This window comes from Meleagris gallopavo, chromosome 6 (assembly GCF_905368555.1).
Source record: "Meleagris gallopavo chromosome 6, MGAL_WU_HG_1.1, whole genome shotgun sequence".
NCBI lineage: Eukaryota > Metazoa > Chordata > Aves > Galliformes > Phasianidae > Meleagris > Meleagris gallopavo.
The window spans coordinates 39,246,816-39,265,515 of NC_139409.1; the positions used below are offsets into that span (position 1 = coordinate 39,246,816).

Here is an 18,700-nt window from a genome sequence, read left to right on the forward strand (position 1 = left end):
TGTAATAGTCATGACTTTGTAAGCCCCTTTATTGCAGCTTTCAAAAAGTAACTAGGTCCCCAAATACAGACTTCTAGGCTATTGAATATCCCCTTTCTCAGTCTGTTCTTCCATTTCCTCACCCAGCTTTACCACAAAGGAATGTCTTAAGTCAAAAATCTTAGAAGCTGATCCTTTTATTGCATTTATAGTATTCTCATCTGTTATGTACAGTGCCAGGCCATCAGGCTTGCAAAACTGGTGTAGCCCAAATTTGCATGTAAGAAGCAATACCACGTGGTCTGGTTGTAAACCATATCTGTTCTCTGCTTCTGGATGATTGAAATAGGAAGACTTTCAGCAAAAAGGACGGGTAATAATTCTGGAAATGAGAACACAACCAAAAAGTGTTTCTTCATTGTTGTTTTTCTTTTATGTTCAACTCCTTTTTGCACATTCCTTAGCTTTTGCATTTTACATTTTGCCTTGAAGTTTCTGCCTGGCTGAGGTCTTCGCTGTTCCCACTTTTCCCCGAGGCCATTCTAGTGCTATGAATATTAGTGCAACATGAAGAACTTTCCATATGTACGTCGTCATCTTTTAATGTATAGAAGATATCAATGTGATTCAAATTAAATCAATGAGATCCAGGGGCATGAGATTTAGAATGAGTAGCCAGGCATAGGAATATTTTGCGTTGTTTAATAGGTAAGTACTTGAACCTAGAAGGAGGATTTCAAATTATATGAATTAGGTATGAAAGCTGTTTCTTGTGTGTGTTAGGAGAAATTAGAGGCTCCTTGTTTTATGTGGGAGGTGGAGACAAGACTTGATGGTGACTTGGAACTGAACACAGTTTTGCATCTTGACCCTTGGTCAAAGCAGTGAGCTGAGAAGTAAGAAACCAGGGCTCAGTCTCTCATTAATCTCAGGAGATCCAAACCCAGACTTCCAGTTTCTGAGAATTTCACCCGTTGTGATTGTTAGGCTACTGTTAAACTTTAGAATGGTCATTTGTACTAGAATTTCCACAGTCTGGATTAGTCGTGCTTAACACCTATAAAAAAAAATAAATACATTGCATTAATTATGGTTTCTATAGACAGTTAATAGAACTTCTTGGAAATGAAAAGAGGTAGTTTCAACACCAGTCTGTTGTGAATGGCAAATTTAAGTTCAGAGAGTCTTAACTGCTGTTATTCCTCAATGGAAATTTTGGATGATAACAGAGCATCCAGGAACCCTTGTCAGCTCCAGGTCCCTTGCTAAGATCAACAAGATACGGTTCACTTTCCCCCTCTTTCCATTTCTCCTTGATTAAGAGGCTGTATGCTTGGAGATGTCAGGGAACAGTAAGGGCACAAAATTGGGTTCATCTCTTTAAGGCCCAACTCCTCCCCTGAGTGGCCACACATTTGTGATTCATCCAATTCACTCTTTCCCTGATTTAGAATCTGTACTTAGAATCATCAGATGGCCTGGGTTGATAAAGACCATAGTGATCATCTAGTTTTAACCCCTCTGCTATGTGCAGGGTTGCCAGCTACTACACTACACTGGACTTGTTGATGTTTGTTCTGGTACCATGTAGTATGATTGTCAAACATGTTTCTACCAGTGGTTTGAAGTCAGAAACATATTGGCCTTCTCATGTTTGAAGGTAGGTAGCAAATGTTAGAGACAAACCACTAATTATTTGAAATGTCTTACCCTTGAATGTCAATGACAAGGCAGACTTACCACTATCATAACCACACATCTAGAAATAGAAAACACTGACACCTGTCTTTTGAAGCTGTTGCTTAGTATGAGTTTTGCTGCCAATGCAATCATCATTCTTCCTTTTAAAAGTTGGAATTTGTTTTAAATTTCCATTTTGTGCTTTTCAGTCTGATGTGTAGATAGCTCTGCCTAGAGCAGTAGTTTCCACTTTGTTGTCTTTAGGCCTGCAGTGGATTAGGAAAGAGGTATCACTGTTTGACTAGGGAACCACTGTTTGATTAGGGAACCGTATTGCTTTGTTAGCATTTTCAAGCACAAGTTTAATGTTACGCTTGCCTAGCTTTTGAAAATGACAGACTTGTGTTTTTGTACGTAAGAAAAATGAAAGAATTAGGAACAGTATGTAGAGCTGCTGTTCTGTGGTTGGGTACAGATTTGGTCAGACATGCAGGCAGTTTGCCATCCCTTAATAAAATACTGCATAAACAACAGGAACTGGGAGCATTTACCTTTAAGCAAATGTAAGATGGTGTAACCTAGCTAAATTTGCTCTGCCAGAAGGGTAAGCTGTGGATAGGAGAACAGTGAGCAGCACTAACTTTATTTTTCCTTACTCTGCAAGGAGGGAGAAGTGGTGTAAGTTTATGAAAGGTGAACGTGCCCATTCCAACAAATGGAAGTTGTGAATGAACTAAATCACTTCAGAAACAGGGAGCACATTTTTAACAAAGAGGATAATTTCATGATTAGAGCCCCATCAAGGGTTGTGATGAACATCCCAACGTAAATCTCTGAATCAAGCAGGATTTTGCTCTTTGTGCATATACAGGGAAGTTAGAGCTTGATACAGAAATAGCTGGGTGGAATGATTTCACTTGTAGAAGGTCAGACTGGGAAAATCATTCAAGCACTTTCTGATGTAGAAAAGCCTAGAAATCTGTGATACAGCCAGTAACTACCAGGCTGGCTTCACTCATGTCTTTCAGAACTTCTGCTAGCATCTCCAGAACAAACAGTTAAGAGACATGGCTAACTAACCCACTGGAAGGATATTTCAAATATGCATGAGTTCTAAAATTTTGCATCCAAGGAATTTAAAAAATGTCTCCATTCCTACAGTGTACTTCCCTCTGGTATAAATTAAGATACTATTGTGTTTGGAAAGCTTGGAATTGTCTTGTTTTGTGAGAGCACTTTTGAAAACGTTTTGTTCTATGTGACTATAGTATTTGTGGGGAAAAAAAAAACAACAAAAAAAATGTCAGAATGACATTTAGAGAATGAGCTGACCATATCACTGAACAGTTACACCAGAAACCATAACAAAGCTTGCAACAACTCGTGATGTTTAAACGGATGCTGAGTAGTTCAGCTACTATGGCCATGTTACGCACAGCTTCCTGAATGGCAATTGTTGAAATAGTAATTTCATGACAAAATTATTAATCCATTTGGCATTTGATGAAAATGATCAAGGCATTTCGTAAGAAACCCTTAGACATCCTGCAGACTGTTACTGATTTCTGCAGTTGAATAAGTGGTCATTAGACAAAAGATGATTGTGCTATCACCAATATCTAGAAACACTCAGTGACTCTAAGTCATTAAACATTAGCTAGTATAATTTGATATAGCAGCACTCAAAAGTTAAAGATTAACATCTGCTGCAGATCTTATCTGATTGAATTTAACTCAGATGTTGCAGTGGACATTTTCTGTCCCTGGGTTGCTTAAGAGCGAATGTGTTCTTCTGTTCCCAAAAGTGAACTGCGCTATTTAAAAGTTTAAGAAGTATCATTCTATGCTTTCTGTAGTTCTCAGTTATTAGAAGAAATTTTTGAAGTAATTGCATGAAACTGTGAGGCATTCGGATGAAAGTTAAAAGTCAACAGAAGGTTTGCTTATGAGCTGCTGCTTGGTGCGTTTGATCTTGTGTTTGTCTTATCTCTTCCTAGCTTTCTCCCTTCTAATGAAGGAATTGTTTTATGGACATTTATAGACCTTTAGATTTCTTTCTTCCCTGCAGTGTTTCTTCTAAGTAAGATGACTTGTAAGCCTGTACGCTATCTTGGAGTGCTGCTGAAGGATTATAATCTTGAGAATTACTTAGGCTATAGCTTGCAAACAGTGGCCCTGCCAATAGCAAATGGGAGAGGAAAACCCTAGAAATCCAACTCAGTGCATATATTTCACATTCTGAGTTTATTTACAATTTTATTCTGCATCATCATAAACAAAGTGGAAAGGGTCTGCAGCTCCTCACACGTCTTCAGGCAGGTAGACTAAACATTTTAGACTGGCAAGTTCCATTAGACACAGCTCAGTGGAAAGGAGGAGCATCCTCACCTTACACTGTAATGTCAACCTTTCTAGGCCTGGCTGCTGCAAGTGGTGGGTAATCACAGAATCATAGGGGTTAGAAGGGACCTCTGGGGATTATAAAGTCCAATTCCCCCTCCCCCCCTTGCCAAAGTAGGTTGCACAGATTGTGATGTGTTGTATATAGTGTGAGAATTGTTGTATTCCTACATGTGGATTTTTGAGTGCCCGGTGTTAACTTCTTAAATGTGAGAACTTAGCTACAGGACCATGAACACACACAGAAGAGACTGTTCTAGAGATAATTTATGGTAAGCTGAATGATTTACTCACACTTCTGGTTTAGAAACAATGAATTTTCAAGAGACGCGTTTATGGGAGAAACACATTTCACAATGGACAGGCTTCACCCATCATTTCTGTTTTCATCAAGCCCAGTAAAATGTCAGCCTCAGATAGAAATGAACGAGCTGACTTATCTGACTTATCTTTCCCTTATTTCAGGAGAGTGGTATTGCCAGTTGCTGATTGACTGTCCCAGAGGTAGCTGGAGGGAGTCATTTGCAAATGCATTAAAAGAAATGGCTAATATCTAGGGATATGCTAGCAAGTTCACCCTTGGCAGATAAAGGAAATGCTACTTTGCTGCTACCAAGAAATCTGATAACCCTGTAACAGCATGCCACAGCAGTAGGATTTCTACAAACGAAGTCAACAAAAGAAAGTTTTCCTACGGTTGAATATCATTAAAAGTGCGTATTCTTATGCGTGTGCTCTCTTCTCAATGCTCAGTGTGTAATTCCCATTAAATGTTCCAAAGTTAGATGCATCTATCAGGAGAACATATCCCTGGGGTATTAAATTGTGTTACTATGCTTCTGTGCATGTAACTTGACAGAGACAAATATAATCATCCAAGCTACTGAATTTGAGAATGATCTGTTTTTCCCCAAATCCATTCAAAGTGATTCTACTCCCAAGGGATTATATTTGAGTCTAACTTTCTTCTGATTTACCATTTTAGCTGAGCTGATGGATTATGAGAGAGAGTAATTTCTTTTTCATACTGTTTTCCTGAATCTGTCATTCAAATCCTACTGTGTGAGGACAAAATGGTTCATAAACATTATTTTCTTGGAAGCAAATGCCTCCTAACAGCAAAAAGGAGCTCTGAATAGAGCCTCTCCATAAATACATGCATAAACACTGACAGAGATGTCTCTGTGTGTGCGAAGGATGTGGATTTCTTAAATAAGACTTTTTACTTGGAAAATGTACTTCAGATAGAGTAGGAAGTTATGCTCAAATCTAGAGAAGGAAATAGCACAGGATTTGTTTTTGTCAGAATGCATGGATGCTGTTGTACACTGGGGCCATAGCAGGAGTGTCATTTGTTGGAGGATATGCCTTAACTTAAATTCCGTATTTCCCAAGTATTCCAGAAGTTTAGAGGTCTTCAAAAAGCTAAGCAAAATGAGGCTTTTTTTTCTGATCTCTACATTAGTAGATTTTGTATTAATCTTAAACCAAAATCCCCAAGTCTTATCATGACTTGACTGTCATGACAAATTTTGCACCCTAAACACATTTGTTTTGTTTCCTTATTTGTTTATGGATGGAAAGAAGGAATAGTGGCAGTAAAAGCACTTTCAAAAAAATCCTGCTAAAGCTCTTCTTTTATCTGGAAAACCAAATATTTATAAATCCCTCTGAATCGTGTAACTGTGTAAGGGTTGCTGGTTTAACAGCACAGTTGTCTGGTTAATCAATTTAAATGCTTATTTTGAATGGGCAGCTGTGAGTCGTCTTGTGTACAGTTTCTCCCCACACTTGTGTTATGAAGTATTACAGAAATTGTGGTCTGATTGTGTAGGTGAACAGTCATACTGCTTTCTGAAGTGTGAGATAGAGGTTGTCTCTAAGCAGAGCACATCCTTGCTTAAGTTGGATCTGCAGTGCTGTGGCTGAAGACAGTTTGCTTGGCCATTTCCAGTCCTGGCTGTGTTGATTGTTCAGATTGTGCTTTAAGAATGCTCGGACCTGCACAAAGCAGCCCCTAACCTATGACTTGAATGTGCTTCAACATTTGATGCAGAAGATGGACTTGTAATGACCAGTTACATGGGCTAAATATGGAGCCATTTGTGGGAAAATGTTCAAGTTTGAATTCCTCTACCGTGGTGAAAAGATAATGCTGAACAGCAGTACAATTTATGTACTCTAAACCATTCAGTTATACCTTAAATATTCTAATGACTTATTTATGTCACTTGAGCCCCACATATTTTTGAATGTAACCTTTTAATGATGTTTGAACATATGCACCCCAATAACATGCAATTCCAATCATAGTATTATATTTTGAGATTGCCTTTGATTTCTTTTTGTTAAAGAACAAATCTTATAAGTAATATTATAAAGAAATGTGGTCAGAACCAGGCTCTTTGAAGGTGAGAGTTAAAGTTCAACAAGAGTTTCAGAGCAAAATCTCATACTCAGATAAGACCTCTGTCTGGGTTGGCAGAGAGTTTTCCCTGAGTAGTGGTAGTTTCAGGCAAATACTCATCAGATTTTCCCCTGAAACAAAACAGAATTGGGGTGATTTGGCTGAATTTTATTGTTTTTTTTTTTTTTCTTTTTTCTGTTTTTTAATTCAGATTAGTGATCTGTAGCAAAATTAGGTATTTCATTTCAGAGCGAGGATCTGTGCTTTGTCTCTTCCATTTGCATATTCCTTTCTCCTGAAAACAGTGTATTCTTGAACAAGATTACTCTGACTCCTTTAGCATCCTGTGAGGATGACCTCTGATGGGTCTCTGTGCTGCTGCTGATAAAGTTGCAGAGTGATAGCTGTCCTTTCAAATGTCTCTGACAAGTCTTGGTGACTGACTTGAGATTCCAAAAGTACTTTTCCTACACAGTCCCCTGCAGAGTCAAACTCCTGCTTGCTTTTGTAATGGATTTGATCAGCTACAAGGCCTACTCTGAGGTGTCTCAGCAAATATTTCTGGGGAGAAACATCAAGCCCTTCCTTCCCTGCTCAGAAGGACCACAGCATCTCCTGTCTCAGAGCAGGTGGTGTTTGAAAGCAGCCCACTCTCAGGCTAGAGCTAGCCTACTATTCCTTTTGGCTGTGGCACAGCGGGCAGCCTGGCAGTGGGCTCATAGTCCTTGAGTGCAGCACAGCCCATGGGACCGTGTGCTCAGGGCTGACCAGCCTGGATGCTGGTGTTGAAATACACGGTTTTCCATTGCCCTAGCCAGGCGTTCCCGCTCATCATGCCACATTCTTTGTTGCATTTGCGTGGTCAGGTAGCTGTCTAGACTGGAGAATGGTTCGGGGTTCAGACTTTCCTTTTGGAGGTGGAGGAGGCTCAGTGAGGTGAATATTAATGCAAATCAAACCCCCAGTCTGGTTCCTCTGTGAGGAAAGAGGACATGCAATGTGGGATGGGAGCCAATAGCCAAAGGAGGTGAGCTGGACTGCTGTTTTGGTGGGGTTTTTTTGCAAGCTGTGACCATTTGTGCAGATATTTTCAGTATGGGCTCACTGGAGAGGAAAGGAAAAGGGAAGATCTGTTGTGTTAGCAATGCTTAAGAAAGAAATCAGTCATTTCTCTTAACACAGTCTGAGGACCTCTCCAAGAGGCAGACAATTGTTCTCAAAATATGTGTTTCCTTGCATAAAAAAAGAAACTAAAAATAGGATGTCAGTAATGGTGTGCAAATGGGAGGCTGTGCAGTGGGATCCCAAAGGAGCAATCTGCTGAGGGCTGTGGAAAGCTGCATGTGACAGGAGCCCTCTGGGCCCTCAGAAACTGCCCTGGAGCGTGTGGCTCACATTGCAGTGACCATGCTTCCTATCATTAAAAAGCATTGTATGGAGGGAAGATAGGTATGGCCTTATATGCCTTCCAAAAACTGTCCAGAAAGTGTGCCAGTAGTTTCAAGGGAATATTGCCAGAAACAAATAAAATGAAAAATGAAAATATGAAACGGCAAATACGACAGCGATAGTTTTTTTATGATTCACAAAGCAGCCTAGCTGTATGAAAGGTAGCCTGGGGGAGTGAGAAGTAACTTTGAATTTCCTTTCTGTGCGGTTTGTCAGTCTTAAATGTTTGTGCTTCATTTTTCTCAACTTTAAAAAGCAAATAAAACTCTTCCCCCGAAGTTACGTATTTCGTGACCTTCCGTAAAGGTTTTTGTCTACAACCAGAGAGGATCTGCACATGCCTGTCAGTCTTCTGAGTGAATGAGCAGTGTTAATTAAACACATGCTGGTCTGTTTTAACCTTTCCTAAGCTATAGTGGTTGGTACCATATATAAGAAATATATAAAAATATATTTATATATTTTATATATTATTTATATTATTTATATTATATAAATTTTATTTATATATAAATATATAAAATATTTCTTACTGTTTCCTGTGCATTTTAGGTATCTTAGTGTTCTTTTGAATACATTATGGACACATATTTAGCAAGAGTTCAGCTTCAGCAAGAGTTAAGCTGTAGTTTTAGGATGTTCTTTAGGAACGATTTGGCTTTTTTTGCAACAATAGTCACTGTCCACTGTGAGAATAGGGGTCAATCTTGCATTTGGAAGAAATTGTTTTCTGTCAACTACTTAAAGCTTCCATATTCTTGTTAAAAATGGTGCAGGTGGTCATCAGGTATGTTATGAAAGTTTTTCTACGTATGGAATTCACATGTCTTCAGCTTCCAATTGATTTAAAAGTAACTGAGTAAACCACAGCAACTTCATGAGTGATAATTCTCAATTCTGACACTGGCTAAACTGGGGTAAATCAATCACGCTTTAAAAGGACTTGGAGATTGGCACACAAAACTGTACAACCTCAACCCCTTTGATTTGATCAGTTAATCTGATGTGGTGTTGTGAGGATGCCAGGCCAGCTCTTAGTCGTTTGAAGCCATTTGTAAAGTTAAACGTGACAAGGCCAGATACTAACTATGACTAAAGCCCCGTAGGAGTGTCAGTTCTGAGTGTTTGGCTGAACAAATATGTTACTATTTCTGATTTCTGTGTGACTTTGGTTCCACGCTGTTCTATGGGAGCTAAGACTGCCTGCTTTAGTGCTGCAGCAAGGAGGAGGCATGGAAGTTCTCTATAAGGGAGAGGAAGGACTGTGCCCATGTGTCCACCTGCTGTGGAAGTCACAGGTACAACAACAGGAATTCCCGATGGGAGCGAAGGCAGAATTTGGCAATATAATGTAGAAGGTAGCTTGTAACTTTGCACTAAGAAGCTATCAAAAAACAGACATTCATTACTGCTAGTAATTTCTTTAGATAAGCAGTGTTGATACCATAAGAATACAATTGTTTTCTTTTTTTTTTTTTTTAAGTAATCTCATGGATTTTTTTTGAGTATGTATGGGGCACTGAGCCTACTCAGTGGGTTTGCAAATAAACTGAGGAATCTGTTTCTGCAGAATACTTTGATTAGTTCAGGTAACTTGGTGATAATGTTATTGGAAAAATGTCCTGAAATGCTGTTCCACCTGTACTAGGTGAACCCGCAAATTTCCCTGTTAGAAACTGGAAGTTCAATAAATAGATGCATGAAAACAGAGTTGAATGGCTTTCAAGTGGACGTTCTCATGTCTCTTGTAGTAAAAGAAAGAAAGACAAAAAAAAAAAAACAAAAAACCAGAAACTAAGCTTTTGGAAGGAATGTGTGCTTTTTTTCAAGAGAAATGATTCACCTACCCCAAAGCCATTATGAAGAATGAAAATCTCCGTCGTATTTTCAAGTAGCTTATTGGTGGCAGTGTGACTGTTGAAGGGGCAGAAGTGCAGAGAAGCATGTTCTGTAAACAGACTAATTAGCTAGTTGGAGAGAGAGGTAGGGTAGGTTCAGAAACTCCATTCAAACTAGTTAGAAGGTTCTGTAGCATGTTTTTGTTGTGGTGAGGATCTGCAGTTGGGCGTGGAGGCATATTTGTGTTTTTCTGAACCAGAAGTATTCTTAATTGTGTATGTGTAAATGTTGCGGGATTTGCTCCACGAGCTCCTCTGTCATGAAAAATATTTTCTGTTTTTCTGCATTACAGAAAAAAAACATTTAATACTTGAATGCCTACTGTCTATTTTCAGAGCATCTAAGTTGGAAAAATATTTGTATGAATCCAAAGTGTTTATACTTTTTCAGCACTGTTTCAAGTGAAGTAATGGCAGCTTTTACTTTGCAAACAGAGTTTCAAAGGAGGTGAAGTTGCAGGATATGCACAATTAGCATTAGGTCAGAATTAGCTATGCAAAGGTCAGTTCTGAACTATGGATCATTCTTGTTTTAACAAAGCAGGGAAGCTGTTTTTCCCAGTCTTCTGAACCAGATGAGGATTGCTGTCCTTGATATCTGAAGTCACAGAAGGAGTTAACCACCAAAGACAGCTTCCAGTAAATTCCAAACTTAATGCATTATGCAGGAAAACTAGACCCTGTAGTCATAGCTTAATAAATTGATCTTCATGTTATATCACATATCATTTTCCAGTGCTTCATGCTGCTTATTGGCTGTGTTAGGGAGGCTGCAGGTTAAAGTCAGAAGAAGATGAAACATCCCTTTGAGTGCCCTATGGGAAGTCATCATTTAGGTCATTTTTTTCAGCCTTTTTGCCTAAAGATAGTATTCATTTGTTATGCCTATTGTAGGCTACCATGGAGTGCTAGACAGTGGTCAGAAAATGCAAAAAAGAACAGTGAGTTAAAATCTGCAGGTCATTAGTCAAAGCATCACAACAGTGTTATTCTTGTTGCCTGTTTTCAGAGTATGATCACATTTTGTTGTAAGTGCTGAGCTAAAGTTTCTGCACCTGAACTAATGTCAGTCAGGAGTAATTTCAGTGAAGACAGCTAGCTCAGTTCTGAGATGTGTTTGAGGCACCGTTCCTTGTATGAGTGAGAGGAGCCCAACCCATGATTAAAACTGCCAGTGTTAGCTCATTTTGGAAGTAGTGGATAAAAATAGTATTTTAGTGCATTAAATACAAGAATGTTTTTTATCCTCAAGATCTCCAGTTTAATGTTCTGTTCTCTGCCTTATTTTCTCCAGTTTTGTCCCACCCCCTCACTCCTGCTGGATATGATTCTGTTTCCATGTCAGTGCCTGCAGCAATCCCTAAAGCAGGGTTTTGCCAGTTCCACATACTGCTAAAAGCCATGCGCAATGAAGTTTTCTAACTCCTGTTCCTTTTCCTTTTGCCTTCTCCCTCTGTGCATGCCCTTCTTGTCCTTATGGATCTGTGGGTTGGAAATAGTAGTTTCCACATTTAAGTGCAGCCCACCCAATGGCCTTCCTGTAGTGAACCAGTTCTTCTGCTTTGGCCTTCCTTTGGTGAACTGGGGGTGACCACGCTATTCTGGATAGACCTAGCTCATCAGAACAGTTTCTAGCAGACTTCTCAGGTATAACTGAAGAGCAGAGGCTGCAGTCCATGTGCACCATTGGAAGTCCTTTGGGCCCTAGCTGGATAGTCTCCCCCATCCCATGGTAGCTGCTTTGTGATAGAATGGGTCATGAGACTGTGGGATGAACGTGGCTATCCTTGCATTAACAGTTTGATTGGCAAGATGTGTATTTATTTTTTTTTTTCATGTGACAGGCAAGACCCTTTACCTAATAGGGAAAAGCTATGATGGGCATCTCTGCCAATTAATTCATGAAGTGATATTCACAAAAAGGATGTTATTTTGGTCTTTGTTCTTCACAGAGCCTCGACTAGGCTTGATCAGACAGGAAAGCAACACAATAGTCCCAACCATTTTGCAAACAAGTGCATATATCGCAGAAATGCATGTATTTAGACATCATCAAAGAGAGCTGCTGTGCTAGGCTGGAAGACTGAGGATCAAAAGGAAACAAAAGGTGAAGAACCTTAAGGAAGAAAAGGAGTTGACTTGCTAGGATCAGACTGAGCTGACTTGAGTAATTTGTGACTATATGTGATACAGGATAATGCAGAGAAAAACATGATTTTCTGGAGTCCTGTCGCGGGGACAGTTAAATATAGTGAACTTAACATTTCTGGAGCCAGCTTTGCTCTGATATATTTCAGTTGCATCTAAAAGATAGTTCATATTTGGCTTTAAGGAAGCTGTCTTAACATGCTGATCATCATTGCTGTTAATAGAAACAGTCACAAAGTTGTTCCTATGGCAGTCCCACTCTCCTAGATTATAGTTGAGATTAAGGATCACAGCCCAAAACATGATCCAAGACTCTATGAACTGTATGAGTTCATACTCATTTAAATTAATGTTGGCATTAAACTCAAAAGTGTCAACTCTCGCTGAAAACCTGAAAATACTTGCTTCATGGGTTACCCCTGTGTGTTGCAATGGAAGTTACCTGATGATCTGCAGTGTTGCCAAATCCTGTGATTTTTATTGTGAGTCATACAGTAGCTGATATTTTTCTTGAAGATCAGGCTCCTGGAATGTACTGTTGTGTTGTTTTTTTTTAACTTTTGATTTTGTAAGTTAGTAAGTTTCCAACCCTTTGTGGCCAAAGTTTCCAAACATTACTCAAATGCACTTTAAGAGTGCAGCAGTGGTAAATAAAGTAGAACCCAGGAGGTTTGGTTTTTTTTTGTTTGTTTGTTTGTTTCCTTTTGGGTGTGTTTTTTTTTTCTTTGAAGCCTATTTTATTTCTGTAATTTCTCTGGCTTGTTCTGTGATTTTTGTGACTCATGATTTTTGAATCTTTAAAATTGATTATTATGATCTCTTTTCCTCCTAATACTACTGCACTGAACCAGTATAATTAAGAATATCATCAGGATGTTTCCAGGCATGAAAAACAAAGCTCAGATCACTCTTCTTCCTTGACACCTTCTCCCCTTCTACACTTGAATCATCAATACTTAGAAGGCTTTTTTTTGAATACAAAGAATGGTTTTGCAACAGGACTTTATTTTTGTGATTCTGGGGGTGTTCCCATTTGTTTTGAAGTTCTGTCGAGGTTATAGGTTATGTACTGGAAGTGGTAGGCAAAACAGAAAAAATGTGTATGGTATTGTTCCTAGAAAAACTTTGTCTCTATGTGTTGAACGAGAGGGTTAATACATTTTGGATTTTCTTTGGAACTACTACTGTGCTATTCAGCTATTGAGACACAAGACCATGGAGTCTTTGGTGGACTAAGGACAGTTTCCTTCTGTTCTTTCTGATAAAGACATCGTTCTTGTAAATGCAGATTTCCATGATGTAGTGGAGTGAAATCTTAAATGAAACCTCTGCTATTAGCCGGAATTACTTCATAGCAGATGAGTTCTCATTCTAAAAATCAATGAAAATAGGAGGAATGTAAACTATTGACTGAGGTGTCAATGAAATTTACAGGTCGGTGAACAAGAGATGCAAAGCAAACAACTTCAAGACACTCAGTAGACTTTAGGTGGGGCATACCGTTCATAAGAGTCCAAGAAGTCAAAAAAAAAAAAGTGAACTATGGAGTAAAAGTATTGTCCCACAAGTCTGGCTCCAGCAGAAGCCATGGTGTTGGTATTTTCTCTGTATGCCGCTCTGATGTATCTTCCATGATGTCCAGCCCAGGTGTTGGCTTGCATGTTCCATGCGTTTTAACCATGATGACTGATATATGGTGATCAGCTGAAATCTTCATAGCCAAGAAACTGCTGTCTTTTTTGAGCACTCTTTGTGGATAAAGAAGCAAGGAAAGCTAGAATTAGACTTCCTGCAGTAGTCAAAATAAGAAGTAAAAACAAGGAAACTAACATTAGAGAGTAGATGAAAAAAGCTCACATAGGAGGCATTTTAGAATGTTGTTCTCCAGACATGCAAATCTGTTTTTTTTCTGTTGACTTTCCCATTATATCCGCACATTTTTTGTTGGTTTTCTTTTTGTTAGTTCTTTGTTTGTTTGTTTTACAGAAAAATGAAAGACTTCTTCTGTCCACAGTGTTAATGTTATTTTACTTTTCTGAACAGGAGAAAGTTTTGAGGAGTTGGTTCCTGTCATGTAAAGTGGGTGACAGAGTAGTCGAGCAGTTTCAAAGATTCAAATTAACAACCAAATTAACATTCAGTGAGCTATCAGAAGAGGAGTAATTTTGCTGGTCATGAGCTACTCATTCCTTGTAGGACCACTGGGGAATTATTGAGTAAATTTATCTATGGAAGAGCCATATCAACTTGCCACTCTCCAGGAAAGGTGCATTGATTAGAGGCAGGTCTGGATTTGTGTGACTTAAAAGCAGACTAGTGGCAGACTAGTATTATCTGATAGGGAATGGTCAAATGTGTCCTTAACCCAATTAGTTTGGAAGTGAATGGGTTGTCAGAGAGAGCAAGGCCAAGTTGTAGCAGTGTACAGTACACCAACACCTGCTACAGCAATGTGAAAAGAATTTGGGAAGTAAACTGCAATCCCTCTTCAAATCATATGCTGAAGTGCATCTGATTTGTTTGTGTGAAAGTTTGTGTACCTGAACAGTTTATCCAACACCGTGAACTGCTGACGGAGTGAAAACAAGAATATTACAAGAATATTTGGGGAAAAAATTCAAGTCCATTCAGTTATGAAAGTCCTACAACTCCATTGGCTTTTGCCATTAATGTAACCTGTTTAGAAAGAAACTGACTGATTACCCAGTCTTTTGCTAGTAATTGAATTAAAGCCTACACAGCTCTAACTTAGAAACTCAGTGTTCGGGACTGCAGGGGATTGCTGCTCCCTTTGTGGATGTTTATTTTATTTTTATTTTTTAAATCAAGATGCCTGGTTTGGAGATCTCTCCTTGGGAAGAGATCTGAGCATATTTCCAGCTGTTTGTTCCAGTGGGTGAGACTTGGCAGACCTGACATGGGTGGGAACAGCACAGAAACGACCCTCTTTCTCAGCAAACGCAATATGCTTGAACTGGTTTATGTGAAGACCTTCTGTCACATAGTCTTTGGCTCTAGCCTAGAGGAGACTGAAGGAGGAGTAGGTCATGCCTGTGTCAGAGATACCATTGTAGTACAGCTGTCCAGTGAAATATGGAGCCTTGCAAACTCCGAGCTGAAAGCCATGTCAATGCAGCTGAAGTCTGCAGTTTGAGCAGTAAATGTCTTTCCCCTGTGCTGTCAGCTACCTTGCACCATGGCACAGGTTTCCTGTGTGGACTCAGCTAGGTTACTTTATCTCTGCGGCCCATCGGTAAAAACAGTATCTCCTTCATATTTATCCATATTACTTGTCCAAGTCTTTAGGAACGTAGATTGTCCCTGAGTGAGTGGAGGAACAGTCACTCATTCTCAGAGTGCTTCGATCATTACTGTAGTCTAAAAAAGTTAATACAGTTATTAATTTCTCTTTGACATTTGGTAAATAAGAGGTGCCATCCCAGAAAAAGGAGCAGCTTACCAGAAGGATGTTAGTATATATTGTATTGAGCACTAGATACTAGACCTTTTAAGATCCTGCCACACCAACTTTAATGTGGCTTTGTTGTTTGCCTGGCTTCTGGGAGTTGTTGCAACACAAGTGATCATGGAAAATGTTTACCTCAGGCTTAAAATTCAGCCAGCCTGTAACATACTGCCAGCATTCTCCACCCTAATGAGTGCTTCCACTGAGCTCATCATAACCCTCACCTCTGTGTAGCAGCTTCTAATACCAGTTTATATAATATTAGACATTAGACAAACTGGAGAGTTGGGCAGGCGGGAACCTGATGAGGTGTAATATAAGCAAGTGTAGAGTCTTGCACGTGGGGAGGAATAACTGCATGTATCAGTACAGGCTAAAGTATGACATCCTGGAGAGGAGCTCTGCAGAAAAGAACCTGGGTGTTCTGGTGGGCAACAGGTTGGCTATGAGCCAGCAGTGTGCCCTTGTGGTGAAGAAGGCCAATGGTATCCTCAGGTACATTAAAAAGAGTATGGACAGCAGGTTGAGGGAGGTGGTCTGCCTCCCTCTACTCTGCCCTGGTGAGGCCATGTTTGGAATACTGTGTCCAGTTCTGGGCTCCCCAGAGTTCAAAAAAGGCAGGAATCTCCTAAAAGGATCCAGTGGAGGGCCACAAAGATGATAAAGGGCCTGGAGCATCTCCCTTATGAGGAAAGGCTGAGTAACTTGGGTCTGTTCAGCCTGGGGGAAAAAAGACTGAGGGGGATCTGGTTAATGTTTATGAATATCTAAAAGGAGTTGGGAAGCAATTGGATGAGGCCAGGCTCTTCTCAGTGGAGCATAGTGATAGGACAAGGAGCAATGGCCTAAACCTTAAACATAAGAATTTCCGTACAAACATGTGGAAGAACTTCATTGTAGTAAGGGTGACTGAGCACTGAAACAGGATGCCCAGTGTTGTTGTGGGGTCTCTTTCTGTGGAATTATTCAAGGTCTGTCTGAACACCTAACTTCAACCTACTGTAGGGAACCTGCCTTAGCAGGGAGCTTGGACTCAATGATCTCTCGAGGACCCTTCCAACCCATGCAATTCTGCGATTAAAATCATTGGGAATTTGTCTGTGCTTGCAGTGACAAGTAAGATTTGAGTCTGAGGTCAGTATCGAAACATACTAGTGATGAGAATTATTATTTGGGTGAGGACAAAAGACTTTCCTTCCAGTCCCTCACAATGGCTCAGAAATCCACTGAAATGTTAGCAAGAAGCCTTCTTTTCCTTCAAGAAAAAAATGTGCGTATTTAATTTCTGTAATAAAGCATTCTAAAGGTAATGAAGAATGAAGTTGTAGAAAGAAAAAATGATTCCTCTGCTAGTAGCGAAGAGGGATACATTACAAATCCCTGATTGCCTAATGTTGGTTAGTAAGCAACATTAGCCCATAGGGAGCATATAAACATGATTGTAACACAGAGGTGGCTTTAAGAAAAGAGCTGTGATACATGAAGCTTAGGATCAACATGAAGTGATTTAGCCTACTTGTCCAAATACATTAAAGTGAGTCAGAATGAAACTGTTGTAAATTGTGTACTCCACTTCAGATAAAGTTGCATATTCATTTTAGATTCAGAAAACAGTTTGAGTTGGCATTTTCAGTTCCCTAGACTCATGCTAGCTTTTTAAAATAAATTTTGAACTAAAAATATATTTCCTGAAATTCATGAAACATGGATAAATAACATCTCCTTTACTGCTTATACATTGAAGCAGATGGAGAGTGCTAAGACTTCTGCAACCAGTAAGCAAGTATCTCTTTAATGCCTGAATGTAGAAACAGCTGTTGGGTCATGTAGAATTCTACAAAAGAGCCTGTCATTGCATATTAGCTCCAGTTAAGACCCCTGGAGTAGCCCAGGAACCCACCCACAGCAGCTCATGTGAGCTGCATGGATGCCCTGCTGCTTTTCCAGCATGAGTTTTACCCATAACATCTGACATGCCATCTAACTTAGACTGACAGCAAGTTCCAGCTCTGTGTTTCTTCCTTGCAAACAGCAGTGAGATTAGGAATGACACTTGGGCAATGCCTCAGGTTGGTGAAGACAATCTTGCAAAATCCATCATGATCCATGTCATAATGATGACACTCACCTGATGTGCATTCCCACCATGGTCTCCCCAGTTACTTTGGCAAACAGGCAGTGATGCAATATATTGCACATGAGGGGCCAGTATGCTGCCTGTGAGTGATGCAAATGCACGACTGCAGAGTAGTTCTTTTGGTACAAACTGGCCTTGGATTAAGCTTCATTCTGCAAATTGCGGAGAAGCCTTTGCATCCTCTGAAGTCTGTAGACATTTTGACACGATATTTCCAATTCACTTTGATCATCCCATTCTTGACAGTGTGGCACTTATCCTCTTACAAAGAAAATTGGTAGTTGCACAGGATTAGAGATTCTCTAATTTAAGGTGTGAGGGAGTTTTGCCTGCTGTGGAAACGTAATCTTTATAATGAGCATTGACACAGTCTGATAATGTACCATTACTGAGTTTCCTTTTTTTTTTTTTTTTTTTTTCCCCTTTCCCTGGGAATATGTCACCTGTAGATAGAAGCAAGGAAAATGGACTGCAATTGCCCAGGCTGTGCAAATTCTGTGACATTAAAGCAACGACGTGCTCAAACCAGTATCAGTGCAAGAGCAACTGCAACATCACTTCTATCTGTGAGAAGAATAACGAAGTCTGTGCGGCTGTATGGTAAGTGACTTCATCGTACAGGTAGGAAAGAGAGCACAAACTGATTTGTCATTACTTAGCACTTTTCTGAGTGGCTCAGATATTCTAAATCTCTATGCTATTTCAACAGACTTGCCTATATCGGTTCTAGCTGTTATTTTCACTGAGCATATTGAGTGCTGCTTGAAGTTAAGAATTCTGATATAAAATGTTTTAGTGATTTTTGCTTGCTTGTTTGTTTATTTGAAGCAGCTCAGTTCCAGCTCCCTCCGATTTAACAGTAAACTGGATTATTTACACCAATTATATCTACCTCGTTTATGTGCAGGTGGAAATGCATTCATTTAATTGGAAAAAATGCTCCTATGTGTATACAGTGTGTCTGCTGTCTTTTGCTTTTATACAGTTTATATAAGTGACGAAAGAAAGACTGAACATGTGAAAATGAAAATGTTTGTTGTTGACTCTAAACTCACGCTCCTTTCTAAAATCTGGGTCTTTACCCTTCCATAAATGGTAATCCAAAGATAACTTGCAACAGTCTTGATGTGTTCCTG

General features: G+C 39.5%; 1 protein-coding gene across 3 annotated transcripts in view; it reads left to right on the forward strand.

Annotated features, from left to right (window-relative positions):
- TGFBR2 (transforming growth factor beta receptor 2) overlaps window positions 1–18,700 on the forward strand; it is a 63,878-nt gene that overhangs the window by 8,737 nt on the left and 36,441 nt on the right. For all 3 annotated transcript variants that reach the window (XM_085226408.1, XM_085226407.1, XM_085226409.1), the window contains one exon: window positions 18,014–18,164. In XM_085226408.1, coding sequence (XP_085082534.1) covers window positions 18,014–18,164 — 151 coding nt within the window. The remainder of the gene's footprint in view (window positions 1–18,013; window positions 18,165–18,700) is intronic.